Genomic DNA, 14,714 nt, shown 5'->3' with positions numbered 1-14,714 from the left:
TTCCACCATAATCATCTCCTTTTTACCGCCTTCCTTTTCAATCCTTTTCTTCATTGGGGCCATCGTTGTAGTACAATTAATAAAGAACAGTCACTAGGATACAAAATAAAAAAATGCTTTACACACACACACGCACATGGTCACAACTAGTACGAATGTTGACTATACGAATGAGGTATGCCGACTGAGACCACGCATGCGAAACGATTACCCACAATCCCAAGCGGCTTGTAATCACGTGACGCTCAGCAGACAAAGCGTATAGGTAATACAGTACTAGTATTGCAAGACATCGCTCGTTTATCAAGTTAAAATTTATTAAAAATTTTTGCTCATCTTGCAAAACACTCGCAGACCAAGTTACTCGCAATCCAAGGCACCACTATATTATAAATAAAATATTATTTATAAAATTTAATAAAAGAGTGGAAAGAGGGTAAAATTGTTCCAATTCATAAGGGAGGTGGTAAGAGTAAGACTTTGAATTATAGACCAGTCTGTGTATCTGGAGTTGTGGTCAAGGTATTAGAGAAGTTAGTTAGGACTTCAGAATTGGGTTGACAACATAAAAATACTCTTTGGTGGACAGCATGGATTTACTAAAGAAAGATTGTGCTTTAGCAATCTGCTTACTTTTTATAAAAAAGTGACAAATGCATTGGATAAGAGAGTTGCATATACAGTGGTATATTTAGATTTTGCAAAGGCGTTTGATAAACTACATGAGAAGCTGGTAATTAAATTGGAATGGATGGGACTGAACAGTAGATCGGTTCGCTGGAATGGAGATTGGCTGTCTGATAGGAATCAGACAGCCAATAGTTGTCTATGGAGGAGCGATATCCCAGAAGAGGAAAGTTACTAGTAATGTACCTCAAGGGGTCTGTTTTGGGTCCATTGCTGTTTAATTTGCATGTAAATGATATTTGGTGAGGTCTGAATGGTGATGTGCAGTTGTTTGCAGATGATGCAAAGTTGGGGAGAGCTATCAGGAGTAGAGCGGATGCTGTAACTTTGCAAGAGAACTTGAATGCACTGGCTGAATGGGTAAATGATTGGGGATGTCAATTCAATGTTTCAAAGTGTAAGGTTTTGAAATTTGGGAAGCAGAGATGAGATGTAAAGTACACAATCGGTGGAATTATCTTGGAAGAGGTAGAGGAGAAGAGAGATCTGAAAGTGATTGTAGATAAGGACCTAAAATTTCGGGGACATGTTACTAAAATTGTGAAGACAACACAGCAAATAATGGGAATGATGTGGAGGACATTGACTTGTAGAAGTAAGGATGTCATTGTTCCTTTGTATAAGGCTTTGATCAGGCCACATATAGATTACTGTGCACAGATCTGGTCACCTGGTTTTCAAAAAGGTGAAAATGCGTTGGAAAAGTTCAGAGGCGATTGACTAAGGTGCTTTCTGGTTTCTGGAATGTAGAGTAAGAAGACAGATGGACAAATTGCAATTTGCAGAAATTGGCAGATAGAAGGAGGGGGGGGGTATGACTGAGAGACATATAAGCTGTTAAGAGGTTATTACCAGATTAATGTCGAGGAGGTTTTGCACAGAATGGGTGAGGATAGTAGGAGAACAAGAGGTCATCCCTGGAAGCTGTATAAGGAGGGTGTGAGGAGCAGGTTTTTTGCATGGAGAGTGGCGAGTGATTGGAATGCATTGCCCAAGAGTGTGGTGAGTGCAGAGACGGTGAATATATTTAAGGAACGGTATAATAAACTGTGCGTATAACAGTGAACCTCCCACGATGAGTCTTTGACTCCATGGTTTTCATAATAATTCTTCTTCTTCACTTCACTGGGCATCTACAGATGCTGTATGGTTACTCTGATGCAGGCCTTGCCATGTAGTCCTGTTGTTTACTTTACTGGCGGCTTCAACTCTCTGAAGATCAGTCACTCCATACGCCATCCATCCATCTAATTGATGGTCTACCCCTGCCTCTTTTTCGAGGAACTTCACCTTCTATCACTGTTCTGAGAAGTCCTCCTTTCAACCTTTCTATGTGTCCAAAATATTTTAACTCTCTTCTGTCGATATCCTTAAGAAGCCTTAAAGTTCTGCTGATCTTTTCTAACACCCATTCATTTGTTTGCCTTTCAGTATATGATATCCTCAACAGCCTTCTGTAACACCGCATCTCAAAAGCAGATATCCGTTTCTTATCTGACTTCTTTAGGTTCCAAGTCTCACATCCATAAGACGCTGTTGGAAAAAAAACTGCATCCAAAATCCTTAACTTTGTTTCCATGGAGATAGATCCATCCATCCTTCCAGATTTTAGACAGGTCTCTGACTGTTGTTTTAGCCATTACTAACCTTTTTCTGACATCTTCTGAACAGCAATTCTTCACATTAATAATGGATCCCAGGTACTCAAACTTGCTGACTTCCTCAATTCTTTCTCCATTAAGGTACACTTGTTTCTCAAGAGATTCTGTTTGTATTTCCTTCGAGAACCATAATCTTTGTCTTGCTAGGATTGAGTTGAAGTCCTCTGTTATTACTGATCTTGTTAACTTTGTCAAGAATTAGTCCTAGTTCTTCCATGTCATTACAAAGGAGTAAATTGATCAGTAATCTGAAGTATACTGTATCATCAGTATACCTCAGATTACTGATCAATCTAACTCCTATCCTAATTCCTGTCCTGAGCTCATCCAATGCTTCACGCATGATGTCCTCCGTATGTATACTAAACAAGTGAGGAGAAAGTAAACATCCTTGCCTAACTCCTTTTCCAACTTGAAGCCAGTCAGTCAATCCAACACCTGTTCTTACCGTGGCTTGTTGCTCCTTATACAAGTTCGATATCAACCCAATAGTGTGTTGAGGAAAACCCATTCTTTTCATTACTTCCCACAGTTTCACATAATAATTTCATAATAATAATAATATATATATAAATAAATATCATAAATTAAATTAAATATTATTTATAAAATTATAAATAATTATTTATAAAATATTATAAATATATATATTACTGTAAAAGACCGATATCTGGCAAATGTTGACATTCTCCGGTGAATGTCAGCGTTCATATAGTCGCTTGGTGTAGTAATATATATTACTATGAAAGACCTATATCTGGCAAACTGATGGTGAGTGTTCAATAAAATATTTTTATTACGTAAGACAAAAATACAAATGATGGTTTGCCAGATATATCTGACAAACGTTAATCACATAAATTATGTGATTAACGTTATACAGACTTATTTATTACAACAACTGAATCTGTTATGACACTTTGCACAAGAGTCCCTTGCTTTTACAACTGCATTTAGTCGTGGAACACTTCTTTTTGCAATTACAGCGTGTATAGCCTTGCCCTCCACTTCTCGAATCAGTTGCAGCTGCTTCTCTCAGCGACATTTCTTGCGAATAAATCTCATCTATGGAAAGTAACTTTTCTTTACAAATTACGAACTGATTACGGGTATAAAGCTGCTTGAGGGTACCATTTTTGTTTGCTAATTTATAAAATTCAGAGTCTTCTATTCCAACAACAACCGCCAACACTTTTCGGACATCTGTACGACCACGGTCGACATTAGGGACTTATATTCGTACTACGGTATCACCAATTTGAGCAGAAGGAAATTCTTTTTGAGATTTGTAACATTTTCGTTTCTTGCAGTATAAGATTCTCTTTCGCGCCCGCTCTTTTTATAGAAATAAACTCATGTTGTTCAGTCAGGGCTTGATATGAAGACGTGGTAGGTTGCAGCACCTCTTCAATCTTTTCCTTTGAACCTAACCTAAACGTTGCACGCACTAGCAAACCTTGCATAAGACTGACAAACAGCACAGTGTTTGAGAGTCTAACAAATAGATGGCGTTTTTGTTGGTTTTCTCTGGCTGTGTCTTCTCGGCTTGTCGTTTCGACCCCCACCAAAGCTTATCTGTGCTTGTCGACATATACCGGCGATGGTTCGAATGTATAATAATATAACCAAATATTCGGTCTTTCACTGACGTATTTGGTATGTGTCGACATTCACCGGAGAATACTGACATTCTCTAATTTCGGTCTTTCACAGTAACACACACACACACACACACATATATATATATATATATATATATATATATGATGACTACTAATATTAACTCGGAGTTGGGATACGTTAATTTTTTTATATAAACTGACTAAAAATCGGAGAATTATAACAAATTGAGATTTATTGGATATGCAACATGTTTCGTCGGGATCGACTTTATCAGGCGTTAAGAACATAGAAAGCTATTAAGACACTGAAAAAAACATCGAGACACTCTAAAGCTATAAATTCGGCTGTAAATTATTATGAACTTGAGCTACAGACCGTGTTAAAGTTATATTGTTGTACACCTGTGCGTGTGTGGATCCACGAGATCACCAGTGTCTGATAGTAGAGCTGAAAGAGGCAGGCAAATTATAGCTGAGATTATTGTTCATATGAAGAGAGTCCAAGGTAATTTCTTTTGCTCGACAATGCGGCGTTCTACCTCATCGTGGCAAATGTGCAGGTTTGAAGTTGTCAATTTACTTCATGCTGGCGGCTTTAGTTATTTGTGTTTATTGAAAACAGGACATGGCCTGATAGGGCAGTAGCCCTGGTTCTCTTGTAAGCAATGGCTCGCTGGTGTTCCTCGAGACGTAGGAGGATATAGATTTCTCCATTTGGCCATAGTAAGGTTTTCCGCACTCGCATGTGATTTTATATACACCTGGGAATTTTAGAAGGTTGTGAGATTGTTTGTAATTGCTGAAACTTGATCTTATTTTTGGAAGAGTCGAGAAGCACATTTGTATGTTAAAGAAGTAAATAATTAGACTCTTCCAAAAATAAACCTGCTCATGCCCAATTGCCTTTATCACTACTTACCACATATATCTGCTCAGTCTCAACCCCCCCCCCCCCACACACACACACAACAATCTATTCCATTTCTACTCCATGGGGTCTTCGGGTAATAATAATACGGAGAAGGATGGTGACCTGCATAGATAAAAGAGCGTCAATCTATCATATGAAGCCTTGATCAGACCACACCTGGACTATTGTTCATAAATTTGATCCACAGGATTTGAAGAGGATAAATTAACTCTGGAAAGGGTGCAGAGGCAGATAACAAAGATGGTATCAAAGGCTGAGGAAATGTGGACTACAGTTTGGTGGACAGAAAGATAGGTGATATGACTGAGACTTTTAAACTGTTGAGGTGGTTACAGGGTTGACACTGGGGAGTTCTTTCACTTGGTAGAACAAAGGGAAGGAACGAAGACAAGGGCCATCGCTGGAAGTTACGAAAAGAAGTTGTGAGCAAGTGGGTGAGGAGCAGTTTCTTTGCATGGAGGGTGGTTGAACTGCGAAATGCAATGTCTGGCAGGCATGATGAGAGCATGAATGATCAATAGGTTGTTGAAGGAGTAGTATGATAGACTGTGTTTTCTAGGATGGGCCTCCCATGATGAGTCTTTTGACTCCATGGAGGCCGAATCATAATAATAATATAAAAGAGGGAATAATAGAAACATATTAAAAGTTTATTTTCCACTTGGTTAGAGTATAATAAATTTAGTTTAATCCTTTATCCAAGTGTGAGCAAACAAAGTTTGCGCCTGAAAGTATCTTCAGGACTGGGTTAAGATGGTACAACACCAGGGCAACTCGTTGCAAAGGTGGAGCAAGCTACCAACACTCCTATCTCAGTATCTCCTATAATGCAAAACTTGGATAAAGGATTTATCCAAGATTTATCCATCACACTTGGATAAAGGATTAAACTAAATTTATAATAGAAACATAAGTTAAAGGGGGGGGGGGGGGGGTTTCCACAGGTAGATGCAGAAAATAGTTTTGATACAAAAAGAGAATGAGAGGTCACACACTGGAAGTTGTGTAAGAATGTGATTAGTAATTGCATGAAATGAAAATTTTGGATTAAAGAGTATTGAATGGATTTCCAGAAGCAATCTTGAGTATTTTGCCTGTCACCGAATAAGTCCAAGAAGAGGTATAATAGGCTTGTGTGAATAATATCAGTGTGAGCCTCTCTAAATGAGTCATCTGACTCATTCCTTAGTTTGAAATTGTAGCTAAAGCTACTACAAGATCAATGTATTAGTCTCTTGACTGTGTTCACGTGTTCTCTGGCCGGTTTACATGTTTTACAGAATGGAAAATGAGTTTACAGGAGGAAAAATCTTACCACAATTCATATGAGACCAACAAACTCATCTCTGGCTATCCAGCTGTCCAATAATAATAACAATTTTACATATTGGTTAACTCATTTAATAGAATGCAAATCTGCTGAAGGGAAAAAACTTACCAACCAATTTCACTTTCAGGGAATCATCTAAGAGTACATTTTCCAATTTTAAGTCTCTATAAATAAATGATTATATCATGGTAAAAAAAAATTAAAAAACAAGTTAATTTCCATTGATTAACATTTATAAGAAATTAATTCCTAAACAAACTTAAACACATGATACAGTCTCAGATGCATGTATAAAGCTTTCACACTTGGTTACAATTTCACTTTCTTGGCAAGTAAATGATGCTTGCCAAGAAATTACAGTTGTGAAGATACTCATGGGCAAACTTTGTTTGCTTATGCTTGAATAAGGATTAAATTTATAAATTATAAATATAATGTAATATAATTTATTCTCAGATGAATGTATTCATATAGTTACCCTGTCAACAAAATTTATGTTTATTGAAAATTAATATGTAAAGTTACTGGTTAATAATAACTGATCCTTGTGTGATACTTTTTTTTGCTATTCTGACTAACTTTACAAGTTATGACCAAATACTCTGGAATAGAGGAATGTGGGGAACAATGAATGCATGCATACATTTATATATATATATATATATATATATATATATATATATATATTCCTTGATAAACAGTATACATTCATATATATATATATATATATATATATATATATATATATATATATATATATGAATGTATACTGTTTATCAAGGAAGAATTAATCTATAATCAATGATACATTGAATTCAAGGCAGAAATCTGAGATATATGGTACATAATAAGCATGAAATTTGTACATATAAAGGTGAAAGTATGTTACGTGATGGAGGAAGCAGTGATAATATTATGGGCCAGTTACTCAGCTACTTATTGAGATAATAAATTATTATCAATGGGATTTTAATATGAAAGACAGTGACTAGGAAAATGAAAAAAGGTGATAATAGAACTTAGTCATTTCTAAAGCAGCTTTGTGACAGTTATTTAAAGCAACATGTACGAATACCTATCACAGGATACAGAATTTAGGATTTCATAATAATATCAAGGAATGTGATGGACCATATTAAATTAACAGATTCCCCGTGAGAATAATAATTTGCTTGGAAATGAAATTAAAATTGAAAGGAGAAATGATAATTAGAAAGCATCAAGAGAGAGAGTTAGCTTTAGAAAAGCTAACTCTGAATGTACAATAAGGGAATTCAGAAATATAGACATTATTTAACAGATAAGATACTAATGTAAAATTGATGGTACTGAAGGACATCTTGCATAATTTAATGTTTCACTTATCTCTAGGAGGAAATTTGATAATAAACTTAGAGTAAGCTGGGTGAATAATCATGCTCTATCATATCAGTCTCTTCAATCTGATATCCAACTACAACAGTGTTTCTTAAACTTCTTCAGACAACAAGACATTTGAGGGTTATTAATGTTATAATATGATACTTCCAAGAAGTCCAAGGGCTCACTGCAGAATCCTTTAGAAAAATATTTCTTTTTTGTGGAACCCTTATGAAAATATTATTTAAATTAAGGGGATATTAAATCCCACATAGTTTTAAAACCGAATAAGAAACTCAAAGATTGGAATCAGAGAGTTTCTTGCCGAATATAGTAAACTATAAAGTATCGGCGACCACTGGCGTGAGCAAATGCAAGTGACCCTAGCACGTAGTGCAACACCGGACAACTCGTAGCAAAGGTGGTGAAGTTCTGATTGCTATTCTTAGGTATTTCCCATAATGTAAAAACACATTTCCTAGGAAACGTATGTGTTATTACATTATGGTGGAAGGTCACTACCCAGACCAGTTTTAGCCTTTTTTTTTTGAGGCTTCATCAGTGAGTAACTGATGTTGGTCTAGCTACTCACTGATGAAGCCTCAAAAAAGGCTGAAAGCGGTCTGGGTAGTGACCTCCCTCCCATAATGTAATAACAGCATACATTTCCTAGGAAATGTGTTTTTACATTATGGAAAATACCTAAGAATAGCAATCAGAATTTACCGACTTTGCTGCGAGACTTCCGGTATTGCACTACGTGCTAGGGTCACTTGCATTTGCTCACGCCAGTGGTCGCCGATACTTTATAGTTTACTATATTCGGCAAGAAACTCTGATTCCAATTTTGAGTTTCTTATTCGATTTTAAAACTATGTGGGATTTAATATCCCATTAATTTAAATAATGTTTTCATTGCCGAAATGAAGCTTATTAGCTCTTTATACTTAAGTAACCTTATGAAAATGTTCATAAAAATTTATCACAAAGGAAGCTTTCATGTTTAAACTGAAACCTTAGGAGATGGTGTATGTTCTCCAGACTTTTGGCTGCAACAGTTATGTTCATGCTTAGATCATTCACTGATGGTGTGTGCTCTTTGAAGTGTCAGTAGTAGTTCCACTAACTTTTGTTGTTTGAGAAAAAAAAAAAAAAAAAAAAAAAAATCTAACTTTTCTTGTTTACTCATATGGGTAATTAAATTTAATAACTACAATAGCATTAACACCTTCACTGTGCCCTAATAAATTATGAGCAATGCCTCCCCTAGCAATAATAGAGATCATATCGAACAAAGTTCTGCCAGATAACATTTTCTCCGTTCATGGGATTTTTGCCAGAAACTTCATCCAGTTCAAGTTATAAATGACTGTATTCTCTGGGGAACAACTAAAAGGTTTTACAAAATTATTATTATTATTCGTAACACCTCCAAGAAGTCCGAAGACTCATCACAAAAGAAGGACACTTACTGGACAACTCTCCGTCTCCACCACTACCGAACCTGTACTACCAATCAACTACATTGGCGCTATCTACCGATCACCACCACCACAACAAGTATTTTTTGTCTGTAAATTGCGTGTATTCTGAAGGGCCGATTTGTCTGTTTGTGGGATGAAAAACACGAGTTTCCGGGAGAAAAAAACCCTGCTATCTCTGTATGAGATCGGCTAACTCACCTTCAATTGAAAAAGTCCAAATAAAGATTTCTCCCATCACGATGGGAATCGAACTCAGGCCTTTTCCAATCAAAGGCCGAAATGCACCATCGTTCTTCCAATGGTGCTAAGTAACTTGAGTAACTTTTAATTAAAGCTTGTCAAGCAAAACAAATATGAAGTACAACTACCTAGGAAGTTTTTTCAAATACATAAAATGGAATAAGGATAACAGAAACAAATTAAATAATGAGTTTAACTGGAAAAAATTTGAATGGTCCCACTGTAACTGCCAAATAATTAAATAATTCTTCAAGTGTATATGTGAACACTGGTCAGTAAAAAAAAGAGAAAATCCTGCTTGAGGGAGAAAAGATTGATGTAATGATATAATACAGAAGGAGAAAATTGTTGATAGAAATCACTTGCAAATGATAAAGTTAGAGGTACAGACGATTGCTCAGCAACTGCTGAGATTAAGAATGGTACCTTATAATTAGAGGTTTGTAAGGGTTATTCTAATTCACAAGCATGGTTCATTATAAAGTGGAAAACTATACACAACTGAGTCTTCTTAGTGTATCTTTTTAGCAAAGTAACAAAGTAATGAAAAAATTAACAGCTGTGATGAATTTAGATTTGAGTAGCCTTTAATAGCATTCTACTTCAGAACAACTTATCAAAATTAAATTAGAATTTAATTACATTAAAATTAAATTACATCAGATTAACATGTGCTGGAGAGGTATTAATGATCACCTAGTGAAATGGAGAGGGAAATTTGTCTACAGACAAAGATGCAGGAAATATATAGTATTTAGAAAAGTCTTCACAAAACCTAAGTTCTTAGGAGCAAGGTACCACTGGGTTAAATGTTAGGACCTTTGTTGGTAAACATATTCAATAAATGATTTAGATTCAAAATACTAAAATGAAATTTCTCTCTCACCTGATGTAAAGTTGAGCATTTTAGAAGAGTGAATGGAGAAGTGGGAGATTAAACTTTAATGTGAACAACAAATGCAATTATATCCAACTCAGTAAGAAGATAAAATGATTAACATCAGACCTCAATGGAATCAAATGACTCATTGTGGGAGGTCCACACATCCATGCAAAAAAGATCAAATGTCTTAAACCTATTCACAGTTTCCGCACTCGCACTTTCAAGGCAAGGCATTCCACTCACCAACCACTCTTGATGCAAAGAGCCTGCTCCTCACCACCTTGCTCACACTCCTTCACATTAATCTGGTAATGTTGTTACAAGATGAATCATATCCTCAATCATATTCCCTCATTTTTTCTATTTATAAAGCTATGCAAGTTGCATTCCCTTGCGCTGTCCTGATATCCCACATTCCATAGATCAGATACCAACTAAGTGAACCTTCTCTAATGCATCCTCCTCCCAGTGAAAACCAGGAGACCAAATCTATGCACAGTAGTTCATATGCAGCCTGATTAAAGCCTTATACAAGGGAACCATAAACTCTTTGCTTATGCATATCAAGATGTTTCTCATCATTGCCATAGTATATTGCGATATCCTTATAATTTTAGCAATGCAAGTCCTGTTCCAAGACTCAAAACTTCGAGTCTCTGTCATCAGTTCTCTTATATCTTCCACCCTCTTCAAAATTTCCCCATTGATTGTATACTCTGCATCCCATCCTTGCCTGCAAAATTCAAATATGTTGCACTTTGCAACATTACACTAATAGCTCGACTCACTTGCCCACTCATACAGTTTACTGAGATCCTCTTGCAGGGCCATAACATATGCCCTGTTCCTCATAGTTCTTCCCAACTTTGCATCATCAGTTGTCAGAAGAAGTAAAACTGAAGAGCGACAAGGTGATGATTGTAAGTCTCCTGCCATGCTATGATAGAGGAAAATTGAGGTGGAGGGCGTTGGTAGCAAATGAATCAATACGTAGGTTGTGCAGAAGGAATTATTATTATTATTATTATTATTATTAAGAAAGACCTCCAGGGAGTCAGGGACTCATCAAGGGAGGCCACATACTACATGCACCAGCTATCATATTTATTCTTGAATTCATTCACACTACTTGCACTCACACATTCCACTGGCAATCCATTAAAATCTCACACCACCCTATGGGAGAAAAATCTAGCCCTCACCCCCCTTCTTAGCAGCATTCATTCTCAGCTTCCAAGGATACCACAGTTTTGTCCTTTCCCAACCCTCCATAAATTTAAAAATTCCATCAACTGAAATCCTGTATCACCCTTTCAGAAGTTTGTAAGTCTCAATCATATCACCCCTCTTTCTCCTGTTTGCTAGTGTCTGCGGCCTACAAATTCTCAATCTGTCTTCATAATCAGGATTCCTCAATCTTGATATCGTTTTTAACACTCTCCTTTGAACTCTCTCCACTGTATCAGATTCACAATGGAAACCAGGAGACCAGACCTGTGCAACCAGTCCAAGTAAGGTCTTATCAAGGCCTTGTAAAGAGGCAAAATGATATTCTTATCTTTACATGTGAACGTTCATTTCAACACTGCAGTTATCTTTTGAGTTGTATTTGCAGTCTTTGCTACATTTCCCTGAACTTCAACTTCCTATCTACTAACACTCCAAGATCACTAGCCTCATCAATTTCATCTAGCATAATTTCACCAATATAGGACACTGATGTGAAGAAGTAGGGAGATTCTTGTTCCATTGTATAAGGCTTTGATTAGGCCACACATGGACTATTGTGCCCAGATTTGGTTACCAGGTTTTCAGAAGGATGAAGAGATGTTGGAAAGGGTCCAAAGGCGACTGACTAAGGTAGTTTCTGACCTCTGGAATGTCGAGTATGAGGAAAGATTGAGAAGATGCAACTTGCAGAGTCTGGTGGACAGGAGGAAGAGGGGAGATATGATAGAGACCTACAAGTTATTAAGGGGTTGTTATAGGATCAATGCTGGAGAGGTTCTACAGAAAATAGTGGGAGATTGGGGAAGAACCAGAGGTCATCCCTGGAAACTGTATAAAGAGGGAGTGAGAGGCAGGTTTTTTTTGTGCAGAGTTGTGAATGATTGGAATGCCTTGCCTGAGAATATGGTGTCTGCAAAGAGTTTGAATGTGTTTAAAACATGGTATGATGAGCTGTGTGTGATAAAAGGCCCTCCCATATGAGTCTTTGACTCCATGAGGTCTTGGGGTGGTAATAATAATAATATGATATTAGTGATCTAATCGCACCAAAGTGAATGACTTTACATTTACTAAACATTGAACTGCCATCCATTTTCCCATGCCCACAATTCCAGCCTATTCAAATCATTCTGCAAGTACTGCATATCAGCAGATTCCTGATTACTCTACCTATCTTTGCATCATCAGCAAATAGCTGTATGTCGCTTGTCAAATTCTTCCCAGCATCATTAATGTACAGATTGAATAACAGTGTACCAAGTACTGATCCTTGTGGAACACCACTAGTTACCTTAAATCTTGCAGACTCACATCCCCCATATGCCACTTTTTGATATCTGTCAGTCAGCCATCCATTTATTCACACTAATATTCTATAATCCAACCCATATTCTCTAATTTATGCAACAGTCTACAATGTTGTATTCTGTCAAAACCTGTAGCAAAATCCAAAAGTTTCGTGACATATCCATTCCCCTTGTCTAGTTCAATAGTAACATTGTTATAGAATGCGAGTAAGTTGCTAAAACATGGCCTTCCCTTAGTAAACTCATGCTGCTCACCAATAGCATGTTTTGTTATAGAGTCATCCTAACAAATAACATCCTTCTTTTTCAAACAATGTCATCACTTACCTGATTGCTGTGCTTTGTTGTTTTTTTTTATTTTGCTGCTTAATTTTCTTTTCTTCCCTATATTCATTTAAACACCTCTCAAATTTTTGTAATTACGTCATCTCTCTGATTATCTGCTTTAATTTTGCTATTTTGGAATGTAATTAATTTCCAATAATTGTGAATTAATACCCATATCTCCATATCTCCAATAACCTCATTAGTGGAGCTAACCTTCTTGTTCTTAGCAGTAATTTTCTTATGTGTTTTCAGTGCCATTTTAAACTTATACTTATTACTGAAATATCATAATAAAAATATATTATAAAACAATAAAATCTGCACTAACACACTATAAAACATTAATTTTCTAAGGGAAAAACACGATAAAACAGATTGTGTTTTTACGTCCTTGTAAAATTGCCAATTTTACAAGGATGCACTGACCAATCACAATATATCCTCAAACCAAAATATCATGTAGGATTTGTGGATCTGTATTTTACTTAACTAAGAATTATAAACACATTAACACAAGAATATTTTAATGTTTGCCAAATATTTCAGTCTGAAACTAACAGACTATCCTCAGTGGACCAGTTTTTTCTTGTAAAAATTGTTCCTATTTCTTGATAGGAACTGTTTTTACAAGGTGTAATACAAACAATTGATCATTCAAAAGTAGAACGAGCCATGATGTTACATTGGTAAGCATTAAAGAGAGATAAATTTCATCAGAAAATGAATAAATTATAGGTATTAATTCACAATTTCATATAACAATTTTAATTTATAAATTCAATTAAAGATAACATTAGACTAATGTAAGAATTAAAGGCCTCAATTAAAAAAATAAATTTTTTTTTTTTTAGTGTGTTATTCGGATTAAACTTTCTCATATTTTTGACAAGGATATGCGATCATTTCGATTCAAGTTAGGGCTTTGAATAGGCATTCAAATTTATAGTGACATCTGTGTAGAAAGCGAGTCTTGGACAAGAGAATGTTGTGGCTTGTCTCTATCCCGTGCTGCGCCAATCCAGACTTATCAGATTTGTTGTAATTCTACTCCCCATGAATTACAGAAAGAACTTTCAACTATCACATCACATGAAATTAAATGGCTTCTCCAAAAAAACTACACAACATCTGTTCGATTCTTACAATCCAATCCAGAACAGCAAAAGAATCAATACGTCGAGTTCTAATTCTATATATTTCCGGGATTTCAGAACCAATTTCAAGAATTCTAAAGAAATATGATTTAACACCCACTTACATCCATATTAACAAAATATCCACCTATTTCCCCTCTTAAAGATAAACGCTCAACTATGTCTCTGCCTAGTGTTTATCAAGTTCCTTGTAACTTGAATCTGTCATACTTTGGACAAACCGGACGCGCTATAGAAAAAAGAATACAAGAACATCAATCATACATTCTTCATAACAAATCCGATAAGTATGGATTGGTGCAGCAAGGAATAGAGACGAGCCACAACATTCTCTGGTCCAAGACTCACCTTCTACACAGATGTTGCTATAAATTTGAACGCCTATTCATCAAAGTGTGCTGAGGCCGTACTTCAATGCCCTAACTTGAATTGAAATGATTGTATATCCTTGTCAAAAATATGGGAAAGTTTAATCAGGATAACACTAAAAAAAAATTTT

At 36.0% G+C, this 14,714-nt stretch overlaps 1 protein-coding gene across 1 annotated transcript in view; it reads right to left on the bottom strand.

The window, feature by feature from the left end:
* The window catches only part of LOC150101106 (uncharacterized), a 229,667-nt gene that overhangs the window by 165,786 nt on the left and 49,167 nt on the right, over positions 1 to 14,714 (bottom strand). The window contains exon 4 of the mRNA XM_090401962.1: positions 6,340 to 6,395. Coding sequence (XP_090258088.1) covers positions 6,340 to 6,395 — 56 coding nt within the window. The remainder of the gene's footprint in view (positions 1 to 6,339; positions 6,396 to 14,714) is intronic.

The sequence above is a fragment of the Typopeltis vanoorti genome, chromosome 12 (assembly GCF_054136105.1).
Source record: "Typopeltis vanoorti isolate ZY-2024b chromosome 12, IOZ_Tvanoo_1.0, whole genome shotgun sequence".
Classification (NCBI taxonomy): Eukaryota; Metazoa; Arthropoda; class Arachnida; order Uropygi; family Thelyphonidae; genus Typopeltis; species Typopeltis vanoorti.
This window is presented reverse-complemented; position numbering and strand designations above follow the sequence as displayed.